This window comes from Theropithecus gelada, chromosome 8, assembly GCF_003255815.1.
Source record: "Theropithecus gelada isolate Dixy chromosome 8, Tgel_1.0, whole genome shotgun sequence".
Classification (NCBI taxonomy): domain Eukaryota; kingdom Metazoa; phylum Chordata; class Mammalia; order Primates; family Cercopithecidae; genus Theropithecus; species Theropithecus gelada.
In genome coordinates, this window is record NC_037676.1 from 41,938,786 (window position 1) to 41,958,694 (window position 19,909).

General features: G+C 38.5%; 1 protein-coding gene across 2 annotated transcripts in view; it reads left to right on the forward strand.

Moving 5' to 3' along the window:
• HOOK3 (hook microtubule tethering protein 3) overlaps nt 1-19,909 on the forward strand; it is a 137,075-nt gene that overhangs the window by 46,743 nt on the left and 70,423 nt on the right. For both annotated transcript variants that reach the window (XM_025393252.1, XM_025393251.1), the window contains exons 5-8: nt 196-328; nt 10,544-10,611; nt 17,212-17,274; nt 19,365-19,448. In XM_025393252.1, the coding sequence (XP_025249037.1) occupies nt 196-328; nt 10,544-10,611; nt 17,212-17,274; nt 19,365-19,448 (348 nt within the window). The remainder of the gene's footprint in view (nt 1-195; nt 329-10,543; nt 10,612-17,211; nt 17,275-19,364; nt 19,449-19,909) is intronic.

The window sequence follows — 19,909 nt, forward strand, 5'->3', positions numbered from 1 at the left end:
GTAACTCAAGATAGTTATAATTTAGGGTATGGTAGGTAAAAATAGAAATTGGGAGTGAAATGGAACATAATCATTCTGTCCTTGGCAATGAGTTTCTGGTAAAACAAACTAACCTCGATCAAGGTTTTTTTTTTTTTTTTTTTTTTTTGGTCATATAAATGTAAATGCAATTATAATCCTTTTATCTCCATTCAGATTTTAGGACAGCAAATTAATGACTTTACCCTTCCTGATGTCAACCTTATTGGGGAGCATTCTGATGCAGCAGAGCTTGGAAGGATGCTTCAGCTCATCTTAGGCTGTGCTGTGAACTGTGAACAGAAGCAAGGTAATTTGTTTCAAGTTCATGTTTGCATTTAAAATAATGAAGGAAAGTATTGTATATTGTATATTTATATATAAATCAGCAGTACCAACAGTAACATCTGTTTAAGGCCACCCCCAAAGAATGCCATTTTCTACCGTTTTACTAGTAATTTGTTTTTAAGCTTAAATGAATTTTGCACATTAAAATAAATTTGATTGGGGTGATATTTTTTCCTTTGTGCAATACCACACAATTCCTTGAGTAGATAATGACACTGAATGCAGTGAAATTTGCTGGTAAACTGACAACATCTACCTAATCTGGAAAAAATGAGCAAAGACATACAGCAGTTTAATAGATATTCAGGTCTGCCTTCCCAACATATATCTGTAACAGATGCCTTCAGGTTTTCCTTTTCTTTTTTTAGGCATATTGTATTTGGAAAACATTTGCAAGTTTGCCTCTGCTGTGGGGAAAAAGAGAGGGAAGAGTATCATTATATGCAATGTTTAAATAATAAAAAGAAATTTTGAATTGGGTTTCCTAACCCAAAATCTGGTACATACTTTTCCTTAAGAAATTACTCCCTGACAAAGATCAGATAGTTGTAGGTGTGTGGTGTTATTTCTGAGGGCTCTGTTCTGTTCCTTTGGTCTGTCTCTCTATTTTGGTACCAGTACCATGCTGTTTTGGTTACCGTAGCCTTGTAGTATAGTTTGAAGTCAGGTAGCTTGATGCCTCCAGCTTTGTTCTTTTGGCTTAGGATTGACTTGGCAATGTGGGCTCTTTTTTTGGTTCCATATGAACTTTAAAGTAGTTTTTTCCAATTCTGTGAAGAAAGTCATTGGTAGCTTGATGGGGATGGCATTGAATCTATAAATTACCTTGGGCAGTATGGCCATTTTCATAATATTGATTCTTCCTATCCATGAGCATGGAATGTACTTCCTTTCATTTGTATTCTCTTTCATTTTGTTGAGCAGTGGTTTGTAGTTCTCCTTGAAGAGGTCCTTCACATCCCTTGTAAATTCGATTCCTAGGTATTTTATTCTCTTGAAGCAGTTGTGAATGGGAGTTCACTCATGATTTGGCTCTCTGCTTGTCTTTATTTTTGTATAGGAATGCTTGTGATTTTTGCACATTGATTTTATATCCTGAGACTTTGCTGAAGTTGCTTATCAGCTTAAGGAGATTTTGGGCTGAGACGATGGGGTTTTCTAGATACACAATCATGTCATCTGCAAATAGGGACCATTTGCCTTCCTCTTTTCCAAATTGAATACCCTTTTTTTCTTTCTCATGCCTGATTGCCCTGGCCAGAACTTCCAACACTATGTTGAATAGGAGTGGTGAGAGAGGGCATCCCTGTCTTGTGCCAGTCTTCGAAGAGAATGCTTCCAGTTTTTGCCTATTCAGTATGATATTGGCTGTGGGTTTGTCATAAATAGCTCTTACTATTTTGAGATATGTCCCATCAATACCTAATTTAATAAGAGTTTTTAGCATGAAGGGCTGCTGAATTTTGTCAAAGGCCTTTTCTGTATCTATTGAGATAATCATGTGATTTTTGTCGTTGGTTCTGTTTATATGCTGGATTACGTTTATTGATTTGCGTATGTTGAACCACCCTTGCATCCCAGGGATGAAGCCCACTTGATCATAGTGGATAAGCTTTTTGACGTGTTGCTGGATTCGGTTTGCCAGTATTTCATTGAGGATTTTTGCATCGATGTTCATCAGGGATATTGGTCTAAAATTCTCTTTTTGGTTGTGTCTCTGCCAGGCTTTGGTATCAGGATGATGCTGGCCTCATAAAATGAGTTAGGGAGGATTCCCTCTTTTTCTGTCGATTGGAATAGTTTCAGAAGGAATGGTACCAACTCCTCCTTGTACCTCTGGTAGAATTCAGCTGTGAATCCATCTGGTCCTGGACTTTTTTTGGTTGGTAGACTATTAATTATTGCCTCAATTTCAGAGCCTGTTATTGGTCTATTCAGTGATTCAACTTCTTCCTGGATTAGTCTTGGGAGGGTGTGTGTGTCGAGGAATTTATCTGTTTCTTCTAGATTTTCTAGTTTATTTGCACATGCATAGAGGTGTTCATAGTATTCTCTGATGGTAGTTTGTATTTCTGTGGGATCCTGACAAAAACAAGAAATGGTGAAAGGATTCCCAGTTTAACAAATGGTGCTGGGAATACTGGCTAGCCATATGTAGAAAGCTGAAGCTGGATCCCTTCCTTGCACCTTACACAAAAATTAATTCAAGATGGATTAAAGACAAATGTTAGACCTAAACCATAAAAACCCTAGAAGAAAATCTAGGCAATACCATTCAAGTCATAGGCATGGGCAAGGACTTCATGTCTGAAACACCAAAAGCAATGGCAACAAAAGCCAAAATTGAGAAATGGGATCTAATTAAACTAAAGAGCTTCTGCACAGCAAAAGAAACTGCCATCAGAGTGAACAGGCAACCTACAGAATGGGAGAAAAATTTTGCAATCTACTCCTCTGACAAAGGGCTAACATCCAGAATGTACAAAGAACTCAAACAAATTTACAAGAAAAAAACAAACAACCCCATCAACAAGTGGGCGAAGGATATGAACAGACACTTCTCAAAAGAAGACATTTATGCAGCCAACAGACACATGAAAAAATGCTCATCATCACTGGTCATCAGAGAAATGCAACTCAAAACCACAATGAGATACCATCTCACACCAGTTAGAATGGCGATCATTAAAAAGGAAACCACAGGTGCTGGAGAGGATATGGAGAAATCGGGACACTTTTACACTGTTGGCGGTGCTGTAAACTAGTTCAACAATTGTGGAAGGCAGTGTGGCGATTCCTCAGGGATCTAGAACTAGAAATACCATTTGACCCAGCCATCCCATTACTGGGTAAATACCCAAAGGATTATAAATCATGCTGCTGTAAAGACACATGCACACGTATGTTTATTGCGGCACTATTCACAATAGCAAAGACTTGGAACCAACCCAGATGTCCATCAATGATAGACTGGATTAAGAAAATGTGGCACATATACACCGTGGAATACCATGCGGCCGTAAAAAATGATGAGTTCATGTCCTTTGTAGGGACATGGATGAAGCTGGAAACCATCATTCTCAGCAAACTACCTCAAGGAGAAAAAAACCAAACACCACATGTTCTCACTCATAGGTGGGAATTGAACAATGAGAACACTTGGACACAGGAAGGGGAACATCACACACTGGGGCCTGTTGTGGGGTAGGGGGAGAGGGGAGGGACAGCATTAGGAGATCTACCTAATGTAAATGACGAGTTAATGGGTGCAGCACACCAACGTGGCACATGTATACATATGTAACAAACCTGCACGTTGTACACATGTACCCTAGAACTTAAAGTATAATAATAAATAAAAAAGAAATTACTCCCTGACTTATATTTTAGATGTTACCTTGACTATCTTTTAAAGGAAAGAATAGTATTATGTATATCAAAATTGTTTAATTTATTTTAAAATAATTGTACAACTTTTAGAAATACCATGGGAGGCCGGGTACGGTAGCTCATGCATGTAATCCCAGCACTTTGGGAGGCTACTGTGGGCGGATCACTTGAGGCCAGGAGTTGGAGACCAGCCTGGCCAATATGGTGAAACCTCGTCGCTACTAGAAAAAAAAGGAAAAAAAAATATAATAAGCTGAGTGTGGAGGCACACTCCTGTAATCCCAGCTACTCAGGTGTCTGAGGCATGAGAATCACTTGAACCTGGGAGGCGGAGGTTGCAGTGAGCCAAGATCGCACCACTGCACTCCAGCCTGGGCGACAGAGCAAGACCATGTCTCAAAAAAAGAGAAAAGGAATACCACAGGATATTTTGTATTCACATACTCTGGCAAGAAAACCTTGAAAAACCTGGAAAACCTTGGGATTAATTTTCACATCGATAAACAGGCTTGTAAAATTAATGGGGGCAGGCTCAGTGGCTCAGGTCTGTAATCACAGCACTTTGGGAGGCTGAGGCAGGTGGATCACGAGGTTAGGAGTTTGAGACCAGCCTGGCCAAGATGGTGAAACCCCATCTCTACTAAAAATACAAAAATTAGCCGAGCGCCTTGGTGGGCGCCTGTAATCCCAGCTAATCGGGAGGCTGAGGCAGGAAAATCACTTAAGCCTGAGAGGTGGAGGTTGCAGTGAGCCAAGATCGCGCCACTGCACTTTAGCCTGGGCGACAGATCGAGACTTTTTCTCAGAAAAAAATAATAAAATAAATTATCTATCACTGCTAGAAAAATTTCTCGCTAAGCATGTAAATCTGAAAACTGTCTTTTATTTTTTCCCATGTCCTTTGTATTGCAATCTAAAATACCCCATTTTAAGCTCCCAGAGCTGTAATGACCCAATATATTATATCATTATTATTACATTGAAGTACAAGATTAAGAGCATGAGCTGCAGTGTGCCTCAACCCGTGAATTTCCACTCGTTTCCACCTCTTGCAGACAATCTGAAGGACATTGAGTAGATCACTTAATCTCTGTATTTTAGTTTTTTAGTAAAATAGAGATTCAGTATAGTACCTACCTCCTAAGGTTATTGTGGAAACTAAATAAGATCGTGTATGTAGAACAGTACAGTGTCTTGCACATAGTAGTGGTTCACAAAACATTAGTTATTACTAGGAAACGTGAACACATTATAAGTTTTACATATAATATTTTATTCTATTTTATTTTATTTTTTCGAGACGGAGTCTTGCTCTGTTGCCCAGGCTGGAGTGCAGTTTCATGATCTCAGCTCACTGCAACCTCCGCCTCCTGGATTCAAGCGATTCTCCTGCCTCAGCCTCTTGAGTAGCTGGGATTACAGACGTGCACCATCATGCCTGGCTAATGTTTTGTATTTTTAGTAGAAACAGCGTTTAATCATGTTGGTCAGGCTGGTCTCGAACTCCTGACTTCATGCACCTCAGCCTCCCAAAGCACTAGGATTGCAGGCATGGGCCACCACCCCAGCCTATATATAGTATTTTAAAACATTTTTGTTCAATTGTTTTATTGTGTGTTTTTGTGAACTTTCAGGTAGCCACAATTTTTTTGTTTGTTTGTTTGTTTTTTGGGTTTTTTTTTTTTTTGAGACGGAGTCTCGCTCTGTTGCCCAGGCTGGAGTTCAGTGGCGTGGTCTCAGCTCACTGCAAGCTCTGCCTCCCGGTTTCACGCCATTCTCCTGCCTCAGCCTCCAGAGTAGCTGGGACTACAGGCGCCCGCCACCACGCCCGGCTAATTTTTTATATTTTCAGTAGAGACGGGGTTTCACTGTGTTAGCCAGGATGGCCTCGATCTCCTGACCTCATGATCCACCCACCTCGGCCTCCCAAAGTGCTGGGATTACAGGCGTGAGCTACCGCGCCCGGCAGTAGCCACAGTTTTTTAAATGTCATTAGGTGGTGTGCAATGATTATATTTATTTTATCAATAAATGGAATGTAAATTAGTAAAACCACTAAAGTAGAATTAGAGAAGGCTATTCTCAGTAAGTTAACTTTTAATTCACAGATTTTGTTAATTAAATATAGTTTTATGTGTACAGCAAGTCCAAGTTGACAGATTTGCACTTTGTTGAAGCTACTTGAAGACCAGTCTTGATATATAGATAATAATGTAATTAATATCTTTTTATAGTTCTTCCAAAGTGCTTATCTAATCTTAAATAGCTTTTTTCCTCTGTTGACAACTACTGATTTGCATAGAAATCACTTGTTTTCTAAAAGCTGCAGTTCAAATTTATGCAATAAAGTAGATCAATTTTACCTTAAATTCATTTTTTCTTCTATATTCAATTTATTTCACAAATATTGAACTTATACATTACATTAGGGGCTAGGAACACAGTGTTAGACAGAACAGACAAGTGCTTGCCCTGGAGGAACTTGAGTGGAAGGACATTAAATAATGCCACAGATAACCTGTATGGTGAGCGCAGAGGCGAGTGTTCTGCAGCTACAGCTTAAAGGGAGATAGCCTGGGTTTGGGGTCAGGGAAGTTATTTAAGTAAAACTGTGGAAGACAGTGGGTTAAGAGTAATGTAAATAGTAGAAACTGAATGTAGGAAAGACCTAGGTTATCTCTGAGGAATTAGAAAACCCGCCAAACTATAATTGGGGTATAGTGAGAAAAGGATGAAGGAAAATTAGGCAGGAGATAGGGGCTATTATAAGTGATGACAGCACAGTATGTAACTATCACTTATGTTGAAGATGATGGATTTTTTTTTAAGCCCAAAGGTTTTTTTCTTGTTTCCGCACCCTTTACCCCTTGTAGTGCAAAGCAGATTTCTATTAACTTGTTGTTTGTACTTTTTTGGTGTTCCGTGGTATGTTTAATAATAGACAGCATTATTTTCTTGAAGCTATGACTAATTTTATTGGTCTCTAATTCAGTATTTTTTAAAACAATGTATTTCTCTCTAGCCCCATTCCTATTTTGTCATACCGTTTTCTTTCTTTCTTTTTTTTTGGGCGGGGCGGGGGACAGATTCTCAGTCTGTCACCCAGGCTGGAGTGCAGTGGTGTGATCTCGGCCCACTGCAACCTCTGCCTCCGAGGTTCAAGCAATTCTCCTGCCTCAGCCTCCTGAGTAGCTGGGATTACAGGTGCACACACCACCACGCCTGGCTAATTTTTGTATTTTTAGTGGAGACGGGGTTTCACCATGTTGGTTAGGCTGGTCTCGAACTCCTGACTTCATGATCCACCTGCCTCGGCCTCACAGAGTGCTGGGATTACAGGCGTGAGCCACCGCGCCCAGCCACCATTTTCTTACGGTAAATTTTAGTTTGCTTATTCAGTTTAACTCAAGAATTAAATATGGAATTTTCTGAAATTGTGATCTATGTATATTCCTGAAGTGTCTAACAAGTTTTCTGTCATAGATTAGGAGATTAGTATACGTAAGATTTGAGACATTAAATCTCTGAGTAGATGCTTTGATTTTAAGGTAGGAATAGAAATTATTTAATTAAAGTTGATTAATATCAGATAATAACTTCTTACGTATCCCTTTAGGAAATTCATTGACTTCTGGAATTCTCCTTAATATATAGGGGTCTTTGGAAGTGCATAACTGTTGAGAGTCAGCTAATTATATTTACTACAGAATAGGACTAGGAAAAGACAGAGATGTTACTTATATGCATATTCCAATGGGAAAGAAGATAGTCAATTATAATACTTTTTGAAGTTCTCACTCAGAACAAATTTTCTGTAGGAACACCTAGATTGAGTTTCCCCCCAAAATTGTGTAAATAATGGAAACTTATTGAACAAAATTTTAACATCTCATTTGTCTAGATTCAGGACATCCTCTGCTCTCAGGAACACAGTAGAGTGCTATGAATCAAGTACATGAGTGTCTGAGTGGTTAAATATTAGCTGTCACTGCATATTTATGGTATATAACATAAAACTCACTAAAGCAGTTCTGCTGTTTACTACCTGACTCACTTGGGATGAGATACTTAACCTGTGTCTTTGTCTGCACAATAAGGATGTAAAAGCTGGTTGACATGAGGAGTGAATGAAATTGTGTGTGTGTGTGCTTTGTACTCCATAAAACACTGTACAGATTAAAAGGGGCTTATGTTTAAATGTATTTCCTAATTAGAAGAAGTGAGGAGCATCTGTTAGGGATGTTGACTCAGTGCACATTTGTCTTGGCTATCTTACTTCTCAAATTGGGGCAAATAAAATGGTGGTAAATTTGAAAAACAAAGATTAGTAGTAGAAGACACACTAATAATAATTGTTATTTATTATCTTCCTTCTGTCTGGTACCTAAAAATGCTTTTTACAGACCAGGAAGCTGGGACTCGTAAGTGTTATGTGACTTGCCCAATACTTCCTACCTGTGATAGGCTAGACAAGGACAAAAACTCATGTTTCTTCCACATTTAAACTCAATATTCCCTGTGATAAACTATGCTGTGAATTTTAGACAGTGAAGCCTTCAGGATAAGCTGCCTCACATAGCACACCTCATTCTCCAGCATTGCCTCATAGACACACACCCAGTAATATCATATCATTTGTATTTTGGACTTTTAAAGATTCATAAATTTTTTTATTTAAAAAACTGTACTGTAATTTAGTTCTTATCATCATTTTATCATTTAGCATTTTACGGTGTTCGCGGGGAAGGGCCTTGACGTGGCAACACCGCTTCTTAACTAACGCTTCCCCTCTCACACCTACTAACCCCTCACCCCTCGAGTCCACTGTTATTTCCTTCACTTTCAACAGGCTGTCATTAAATTCTCCTTCCCCATTATCAGTGCCGCTGCTGCTTCTCTTCCATGTTCACAGTGTCACTTTTAGAGCTGTTTAATCATCCTACCTGTGCTGGTTTCTTCATAGCCTTTGAATTCTGTGTTCGATACTTTTGAACAGAGCATCTAAAATCTCCCTTTCTGTATTCCAACACTCATAGGGTGATTCTCATTAAGAAAACAAAACTAAAAATTGAGCTCAGACTAAAGGAATTCTTTTTTTACTAAATAGCGATTAAGTTATGATATTCCTATTGTTGGCCTAAGAACAATGCCTATGATTTAGTCGTGTTATGTATGTTTGTACTTACAACCAAACAATTGATTGGGTACAAGTAGCCTTAGGACAATACTTCCTTAAAAACATGTTTCTGATAAACTAAAGCTTTAGCATTAACCAGAAGTCATAATTTAATAGTATTGTAAAAATACCTCATTTATTTTAAATCCTCTATTGGGTAGAGGATTACAATTGTCATTTCAACTACATGAATCTCTTGTCAAAAGAGTACTTTGAAACTATCTAAAATACTCTTGAGGGGCCTTTCATGGTAAGACCCCTCAAGGAGTGAGGTTTTATTCTGTACGTTGTTTGGATGTATGGGGTTGGAGAGGTACGTTGAGCCTAAAATTTCCTAATTACTTTACTCTTTTACGTGTTTCTTACTGCAACATATTTACTGTATTTGTTGGAGTCCACCTGGGCTATTGCCTTTTTATCCTTAATATTACTTTTGTAATCCATTGTTGGATTCAGAAATGAAAACTGCTTCCGGGGCTTTTTTAGAAGGCAAGAAATTATTTTCAAGTTTGTCATTACTAATAACAAAGAGGTCTTTCTATTTTTTGGCAGTAGTGAGGATGAATTTGATGAAGTTGCTGCTTTAGCTTATTGGAGGTGTGGATCATTTTATTTTTTGTGTTTGACTGTTCAAGTGCCTTAGTGAGAAGGGGGAAGTAGTAGAACAAGGAGTTCATCTGTAACCGTGAACAGTCAATTGTGATAACTCACTACCCTTAGACCAGTCAATAATTATTTTAAAGCCTGGGATTATACAATATTTGTTTAACTATGGTATCAATTTGTATGTTAAATTCATCTCAATTCTTTGTCCTAAGCAGCTCTCAGTTTCATTTTTTTTATTTGCTGTTGAAGAAAATATTAAAGCAAGCTGGGCACGGTGGCTCACACCTGTAATCCCAGCACTTTAGGAGACCGAGGCGGGCGGATCATGAGGTCAAGAGATCGAGACCATCCTGGCCAACATGGTGAAACCAGGTCTCTACTAAAAATACAAAAATTAGTTGGGCGTGGTGGCACACGCCTGTAGTCCCAGCTACTTGGGAGGCTGAGGCAGGAGAATTGAGTGAACCCGGGAGGCAGAGGTTGCAGTGAGGCAAGATTGCACCACTGTACTCCAGCTTGGCGACAGAGTGAGATTCCATCTCAAAAAAAAAAAGGAAATATTAAGGCAGAAATTAATGCAGCACGTTGATGTCACATAAAGCACAGAATTCAGGTTTTTTTTTTAACTCTATAGCAAAGAGTAATGTGAAAGGTAATTTTTAGATTTTAGAAAAAAAAAAATATGGAGTTTTTTCCATCCTGGTTTCAGGCTTTACCATTTCATCGTTTTACATTGGCACGTACTCATGCCAATATTCCATTCTCGTGACCTGTAGCTGTAGCCTCAACTTTAGAAGGAATGTTGAAAGGGAAAGAAAAGATCTTAAGGAAAGATAAATAGTGTGATTTTCGGACTTTACCAATACATTTAATGGTGTATGTGGGATTCCTACGAAGAATCAAAACACAGGGGAACGACTTACAAGGATTTATGAAGTATGAGCCTTAGCTGCCTTGACCATGTTTAACTTGAACAGTGACATTCCAGGTTGTTCTTGTTTTCAGAGTACATCCAAGCCATTATGATGATGGAGGAATCTGTTCAACATGTTGTCATGACAGCCATTCAAGAGGTATGTTGGAGCTTCATGCTTATAGTTTATGAAAAATTAAAGGAGTGAACGTGAGTATAAATAATACAAGTAGAAAAATTTGAAAGAGATTTTCCTCATTTTTAAAGAGTTTTTACTTTGCATTTATGATATAACTTTTCTTGGTTTTTTCTTGGTTTCTAAAAAATCATACTCATTTAAATTTTCCAATTTTATTTAAATCTTAAACATTTATTTTGCAGATATAGATATAACTATTTCTAAAATTTTTTTTTTTTTTTTGAGACGGAGTCTCACTCTGTCACCCAGGCTAGAGTGCAGTGGTGCGATCTAGGCTTACTGCAACTTCTGCCTCCTGGGTTCAAGTGATTCTCCTGCCTCAGCCTCCCGAGTAGCTGGGACTACAGGTGTGTGCCACCATGCCTGGCTAATTTTTTGTATTTTTAGTAAAGATGGGGTTTCACCGTGTTAGCCAGAATGGTCTCGATCTCCTGACCTCGTGATCTGCCCGTCTTGGCCTCCCAAAGTGCTGGGATTACAGGTGTGAGCCACCATGCCCAGCCAGCTGTTCCTAATTTTTTAAAGTGCCCTTAATGAAATAGTAATAGACTAATTCCTAAAGCTAATAATAAATAATATCTATTATTTATTTATTTGACCGAGTCTCACTCTGTTGTCCAGGCTGGAGTGTAATGGCGTGATCTTGGCTCACTGCAACCTCTGCCACCCATGTTTAAGCAATTCTCCTGTCTCAGCCTCCTGAGTAGCTGGAACTACAGGCACATGCCACCATGCCTGGCTAGTTTTTGTATTTTTAATAGAGACAGGGTTTCACCATATTGGTCAGGCTGGTCTCGAACTCCTGAACCTTAGGTGATCCACCCTCCCCAACCTCCCAAAGTGCTAGGATTACAGGCGTGAGCCATGGCACCTGGCCAAATAATATCTATCTTAAACCAGCAGTCTTCCTCACACTTAACTAGTGGTTTCCTGTTTGGTAGAAAATGAATCTTCACCTCCAGCCATTCCCAAAGCAATTTCTACATGAATATTTACGTTTTAAATGTAAAACCTAAAACTGTAAAAGTAAAAATAAAATAGAGATTAATAGCTGGTCAAGTTCAGGATGTGAGAATGTTTTTAATCATAAAAGCAGTGGAAGAAACCCTTAAGGGAAATCACAAAGTGTATGCAGGACACGAATATGCACCTAACATTGAAAAATACAAAAGACAGGCCGGGTGCGATGGCCTCACACCTGTAATCCCAGCAGTTTGGGAGGCCAAGGCGGGCGGATCACAAGGTCAAGAGTTTGAGACCATCCTGGCCAACATGGTAAAACCTCGTCTCTACTAAAAATACAAAAATTATCTGGGTGTGGTGGCACATGCCTGTAGTCCCAGCTACTCGGGAGGCTGAGGCAGGAAAGTCACTTGAACCTAGGAGGCGGAGGTTGGAATGAGCTGAGATCACACCACTGTCCTCCAGCCTGGTGACAGAGTGAGACTCCATCTCAAAAAAAAAAAAAAAAAAAAGCAAAAAATACAAAAGAAAAACATGAAAAATATTCAATTAAATGCAAATTAAGATGAAGTTGTGCTTAAAAAATCTTCCGATGACTTTTGACACCAACTACCCAAAGTTAGGCCAAACTTCACAGATTTAAAGGTATCACTGTCTACAGACTGCCCACAGTTCAGACACCAGCTCCAGGCTCAGGGGTCTCCAGTCCACCCTGCCATCTGACCAACTGCCTACAAATTCAAGGATTCCCACTATCTCCACGCATTCTGTAATTTACTGGAACAACTAACAGAAGTCAGGAAGGATAACAGCTTTATTACAGCAAATGTATATAAATAAAATTAAATGCATTTCTGGATTAAGTTTCTGTTAAACCAGAAAATGCATAGGGTGAGGTCAGGGAAGGTCCCAAATGCAGTTTCTTTTGTCCCCCACCCCATGGTAGCAATATGCAGAGTATTGCCAACCAGAGAAGCTTACCTGAGCCTTTATATCCAGAATCTTTGTTGGAGTTTCATTACATCTGTATGTTTGATTCAATCAGTGACCATGATGTCCAAATCAATTTTCAGCCTCCTTTGTTTCCCAGAGGTCAGGCCGATAACAAAGCCCCAGCCTTCTGATCACATGATTGGTCTTTCTGGAGTGGCCAACTCCTATCTGGAGTCATCTCGTTAGCTTAAACTATCTAGGGGCCCACTGCAAATAGCAAAGACAACTCCTATCTCTAGGGAAATTCTTTATTACCCAGCAAAGCTTTTAACGAGTTCATTAGTTTAGCAGTCAGCAGTCAGCACCAGATGGCAGGAATGCAAACTGGTGTATCTTTTAAAAATGTTATCCCCTTTTATATAAGATTAGATTGGTCATGTTAAAATACCAAACTATAGTTACCCAACCAAGATATGAGTTTAATTTGTTCTCAAGTGGTCCTGGGTTGGTGTGGAGGCTCTATAGTCATCAGGAACCCAGCTTTCTTCCATCTTGCTGCTGTGCCATTCTTAATACATGATTCCCAGCTAGTGGTTCAGTGCTGGCTTTCACGTTTGTATTTCCAGCCAGCAGAAAGGATTGAGGAAAGGTTTATCCACCTCCTGCAAGTAAATTTGCAGGAATTCTCACTCCTGTTAGCCAGATATTACCCACCTAGCCACATGGGGGAGTCTGGGAAATGGGGTCCTTATTCTAGATAGTCATGGACCCAACCAGAATTCCAGGCTTCTGTTACTAAGCAAGAGCAGGGAAAAGAATAAGAGGACCGCCAACCATTCTGCTTTACTGTAGTTGATCCTGTAATTCCACTTTTAGGAATTTATCCTAAAAAAAAAAAAAAAATGTAAAATATGGCCAGGCGCGGTGGCTGACACCTGTAAATCCCAACACTTTGGGAGGTCGAGGCGGGTGGATCACGAGGTCAGGAGTTCAAGACCAGCCTGGCCAACATAGTGAAACTCCGTCTCTACTCAAAATACAAATATTAGCCGGGCGTGGTGGCACATACCTGTAATCCCAGCTACTCGGGAGGCTGGAGAATGGCTTGAACCCGGGAGGTGGAGGTTGTAGTGAGCCGAGATTGCGCCACTGCACTCCAGCCTGGGTGATAGTTCAAGACTCCATCTCAGAAATAAAAAGTAAAATACAAAGATACATAATAATGGTCATAACAAGCATTTGATTGGGCTGTGACTAAGCAATTTCCATTTGTTAGCCCATTAAATTTCTGTACACTTGGAATTAATGCCTCCAAATTTATACTTAAAATGGTTAAAATGGCAATTTTTGTCATGTATATTTATCACAGTATAAAGGAAAATTCACTACAATCCTATGAGGTGTATATTATTGTCTTCATTTTATAAAAAGAAACTGAGAGAGTTTGAATAACTTGCTCAGGTTCACATAGGAAGTAGTGACTGAGATAGCACTCAGGTCTAAGCAGTCTGAGTGCAGAGCCCATACCTACAACCATTATGCTATATCCCCTCAATATAGTGTGCTTCAGTATTATTTACTAGTACTAAAGCATTAGAAATAACTACCCAGCGGTGGGACAATGGATAAATAAATTATGGTATACCAATATACTGGCATAGATATTGAAGCATATCTTTGAAAAATATTTAATGACATAAGGGAAAACTCATACTAGGTTTAAAAAGGTAGACAGAAAGCACATGAACAATATGATCCCATTTCTGTTAAAAATTAAGATGAAGGAAAACAAATAAACTTACTTAATGTTAACTCTCCAAATAGCTGAATTTTCGTTACCCTTTTCTATATTTTTAAATTTTTCTGTAATAACAGGTGGTATATGTATAACCAGGAATGTTTTTAAAATTAAATCTGTGACCAAGTGACTTTCTTTCTATGAACCTATCCCGAATTTTCTTTACCCTTTTCTATATTTTAAATTTTTTCTATAATAACAGGTGGTATATCTATAACCAGGAATTTTTTTAAATTAAATCTGTGACCAGTGACTTTCTATGAACCTATCCCAAGGAATTATTTAAAAACTCAGACCAAGACTGGACACAACAATGTTTATCAAACTATTCTATATTAGCAGAAACGTGAAAACAATGTATATCCATTGGTAAGCTAGTGTTTCAATTGTGGTACATCCATATGATGGAATATTACATAGTTGATAAAAATGTGTGAAAGGGTATCTTAGAACAGAAGGAAAAAATTTTAAATGTCAAATGACCAGAACAAGATATAAAGTTGTATGTAAAATAGAATCCCAATTAGAGTTTTAATATGTCTATTATTTGCATATTCATTTAGCAAATACTTATTGAGTACCCAGTATGTACCAAGCACTGTAGTCAGCACTACGGATACAACCATGAAAAAGATAGACATGGTCTCTTGCCTCACAAAGCATAAGTCTCGTAGGAGATGCTGGAAGAGATGGAGTTGAAAGCACAGTTGGGGATTAGCCTTGGGTGAGAAGAAGAGCCCTTGTGTTGTAACAGAAGTGAAGAAAGGAAGGGGTGGGCATGCCTGTCACTAAGTTTGTAAATTAGGGTATTGGAAATTCTTATCTGAAGGCAAGATAGTCTGATGATGAGTGTGGGTGAGTTGGTGAGGTTTGAGAAGCAGGAACAGTGTGGAATAATCTCTGATGAAAATGAGGCTATTGGCTGGGGAAAACAGCTATGCTTTTTGAGTAGCATTGAAGCCCCAGTTGAGATTGAAAACTTTGTTAATAATGACACCAGTTTTGTGGTTTTTAAATTTTTTTACCTTCTCAATACAGTTGACCCTTAAACAGCATGGGTCTATTTTATGCAGGTTTGGATTGCACAGGTCTACTTCTGCGCAGTTTTGTTTTTTTGGTTTTTTTACAACCAAACACAGATGGAATATACTGTCTTTGCAGGATGTGAAACTCACATGTACAGAGACCAGCTTTTCACATAGGGAAGTTCTGCAGGGCTGCCTGTGGGACTTGAGTGTGTGTGCATGTTGATATATGCCTGAGTCCTAGAACCAGTTCCCCATCTATACCGTGGGGTGACTTTAGCAGTCAGGGTGTAGGTAGCGTATAGGCAGTTGTAGCTGGATTAATCTTGGATTGAGATTTTGACAGAAAAAATGAGGTCAGAGGAGAGTAGAGAATATTGACAAAAGTCATAGAAAGACATGAAATCTAGAGAAAATAATTGATTAAACAAGTGATGAACCTAGGAATCGAAAATAGGGAGGGGACAATGGTAGACAATGTTAGCAGAAGAAATCAACTACATTCACTATCGAGTCTGAGCTAAGTGAGGAAGAAAGTGAAACAGTGGGCTAAGACTGAAAGACAAGGAGAAAGTACAGAGGGATGGGGCCCAGAAGTCTTATTGATGTTGAGGAACAGATAAAATATAATGAGAGGCCTACGATGAGAGATGGTTGTGCTCAAAGTAGGATACCTAGATTTTTATTGAGAGCTGTTGCTGGAATCACAAGATCTCAACAGTACGTCGCCCAGGCTAGAGTGCAGTGGCTATTCACAGGTGTGATCACAGTTCACTGTATTCTCCAACTCCTGGGCTCAAGCATTCCATCCACCTCAGCCTCCTGAGTTGCTGGAACTAAAGGGTGTGTACCACAACACCCAGTTATACATCCCCACATTACTGATTGTCCCTCTCCCTTTTGTCTTTAAAACAGAATATAAGAAGGAAACAACAGGCGACTGGGACCATTTGAGTCTCTCCCTGACAGTTGTCATAACCAGAATTCTGTTCCCTTCTCCCCAGAGATCCAGAAGATCTCTGGATCTTCTCTCTTTGCAACGTAAGGGTTAGGGCGTCAGTGTGTGTGTGTTATCATTAAACATTAGCCAGTAATTTTTGCTAATACTGATGTTGTCCACATTTGTTCTTTAGAAATAAATGGTATTGCTATTTTTAGTGAGAAGCCACTATTTTTAAGTATGTAGCCACATTTTAATTTTAATAACTTGTTTTTGTGATAAGAATAAGTAATACTAGATTGTTATTACTAGGCTTGCAGTGAAAAAGAGTGTCAGGATTTAGATCTCTAATTCAATTTATTATTTTATTTACTTCTTTTTCTCTTGCCCTGTCTTATGGTGCTGATAGCCCTCTAATTTTATTTATTTATTTATTTATTTATTTATTTTTTTGAGAGGAATCTTGCCCTGTCACCCAGGCTGGAGTGCAGTGGTGCCATCTCGGCTCACTGTAACCTCCGCCTCCCAGGTTTAAGTGATTATCCTGCCTCAGCCTCCTGAGTAGCTAGGATTACCGGTGGGCGCCACCATGCCTGGCTAATTTTTGTATTTTTAATAGAGACGGGTTTCACCATGTTGGTCAGGCTGGTCTTGAACTCCTGACCTCATAATCTGCCCTCCTCTGCCTCCCAGCCCTCTAATTTTAAATGAAGGCATTATTCTGGAGTGGGGACAAAAAAAGTTCCAGACTCAGAAGCTTTAATGTAATGCAAAGTGTTTTACATGTGTGTTTTCATTTTAATTTTTATATTTCTATAGTGGCTGGGTATTAATCTTCTTATGTTAAGTATTTTATGTAGAATGTCTTTTTTGTCTTATAGTCATTTAAATCTTGATTTCAGCTGATGAGTAAAGAATCTCCTGTCTCTGCTGGAAATGATGCCTATGTTGACCTTGATCGCCAGGTATATAATTTTACATTGTTTTTATTCATGAAAAGGTTGAAAAGGATAAGCTTCAGATGTTAATGAGAAGAATGGGTTAAAATTGCTTTTGGATTATATTGGTATAATTCTTTATATTTTACCTAAAATTTTAAGTACATAAGCTATTTTACTAATGGAATTTACACATTTATAATTACGTTTGTAATTTGTAATAAAATGCATTTGCAATTAAAGTGCCATTGCATAACCTACTTTGAAATAGGTTAATTTTTTTAGTTTATTGTGATTCCTGTTTTCTAATCATGAATTTTTATTTTTCTGTTAGTGATAGCAATGTGCCACATTTAACACAATAGATGTTACAGCTTATGATTATATGAATCATAAGAATAAATTCATGTCATTTGCTAGAAAAATGAAATATACAGTTGTCATTTTCTTGAAAAATGACATGTCAGATTCCTGGAAAATGACATGAATTTATTTTTATGATTTGTATCTAATGCAAAAGATACTTACCTTTTATTTCCTTTTGTCAGTTGAAGATGTCTTCTCGATCCCACCCCTCATTTCTGTGAAGTAGTGAATAATTAAATGCTCTGAAGAACTACTATATTTTTAAAGGAATCCTGCAATGTATTTTTATGATTTTAACAAAAAAGTTACTTTGTACTTTTAAATATCGCTTCCTTCTTTTTTTTTTTTTTTTTGAGACAGAGTCTCAGTCTGTCGCCCAGGCTAGAGTGCAGTGGCACTATCTCGGCTCACTGCAAGCTTCGCCTCCTGGGTTTTCACCATTCTCCTGCCTCAGCCTCCCGAGTAGCTGGGACTAAAGGTGCCTGCCTCCATGCCCAGCTAATTTTTTTTCTATTTTTAGTAGAGACGGGATTTCACCATGTTAGCCAGGATGGTCTTGATCTCCTGACCTTGTGATCCACCAGCCTCAGCCTCCCAAAGTGCGGGGATTACAGGCGTGAGCCGCCACGCCTGGTCTAAATATCACTTCTTAATGAAGTGTTAATTACACTGTCAAGTTCTGTGTTCAAGCTGTTTTGTACATCTCACGCAATACATGAATAGAAATCTTTGTTTTCTTTGTCTTCTTTCACTCCCTCCCCATGGTTTCAAAATGTTTTGCAGAAAAACCTTTGGACATGTTGCAATTTTCACCCAAGCTTTAATTTTTTTTTTTTTTTTTTTTTTGTCTACTACACAGAGGTTTGGTCACATGAAATGAAGAGACAATAAAATTTTCTTTTAATCAATTTTTTTCCATACTTTTGCTAACTTAAAGAGTTTATATAGTAATGAGATACAACTCAGGAGTGTTTGGTTTATGTTGACAGTAAATAAATTTTTTAATGGTGCTACACAAATTAACATAAGATTTTTTCCTTCAGAAATATTTTTGTTTTCTTAATCTCAGGAGATGCAAATTTTCATCATATTCTAACTCTTTTCACGAGAGTTTTTGATAGTTTTTTTTTTTTTTTTAACTTTAAGTTCTGAGATACCTGAGCAGAATGTGCAGGTCTGTTGCATAGGTATACATGTGCCATGGTGGTTTGCTGTACCTATCAACCCATCATGTAGGTTTTAAGGCCTGCACTCATTAGGTATTTGTCCTAATGCTATCCCTCCCCTTGCCCTTCCATAAGATTTTGATATGACTCTCCTTCGCCCACCCTCAGCATAAGGTTTTAATATGACTAAAACACTTGTGTTGAAATGTTCTAGCTGCATATTCTAACAATTAAAATCCCTATTCCTCTAGCACATACATATTTTACGAAGGTAAAATTTCTCAGTTATTAAAGAATTATCCTTACCAAGAACCAGGTAGTCTAGATCAAAAAAGATGCATTAAAAAACTTGATATGGGGAATGAGCCAAATTCAAAGGACGGAAAAGACAAGACAGAGTAAAAGAAATTAATTTAAAGTTAAAAGTGCTGTCTTTGTACTCTCCCACAGGATTCTTGATTTCCTCCTGTACCCTTCCCTCTTCAAGAAAGAAAGGGGGGAAATGTTTTAATTCTGTGTTGAACATACAAATTATTAATTGTTACCACTTCATATTAAAATGTTTATCTCTTTGTTTCTAACCAGCTTAAGAAAACTACAGAGGAACTAAATGAAGCTTTGTCAGCAAAGGAAGAAATTGCTCAAAGATGCCATGAATTGGATATGCAGGTAGGAAATTTGTTCTGTGCACTGCCCGTTTGAAACATACCACTGTTAGTACCACCAAATGTGCTGTGTACTGCCATATAGTACATCTTAACTATAACGCAACTCTTTTTTAGGGAAAAAATGGCTGGGCGCAGTGACTTACACCTGTAATCCCAGCACTTTGAGAGGCTGAGGTGGGGGGGGTCACTTGAGCTCAAGAATTCGAGACCAGCCAGGAGATCGAGACCATCCTGGCTAACACGGTGAAACCCCGTCTCTACTAAAAAATACAAAAAAAAAAACTAGCCGGGCGAGGTGGCAGGCGCCTGTAGTCCCAGCTACTTGGGAGGCTGAGGCAGGAGAATGGCGTAAACCCGGGAGGCGGAGCTTGCAGTGAGCTGAGATCCGGCCACTGCACTCCAGCCCGGGCAACAGAGCAAGACTCCGTCTCAAAAAAAAAAAAAAAAAAAAAAAAAAAAAAA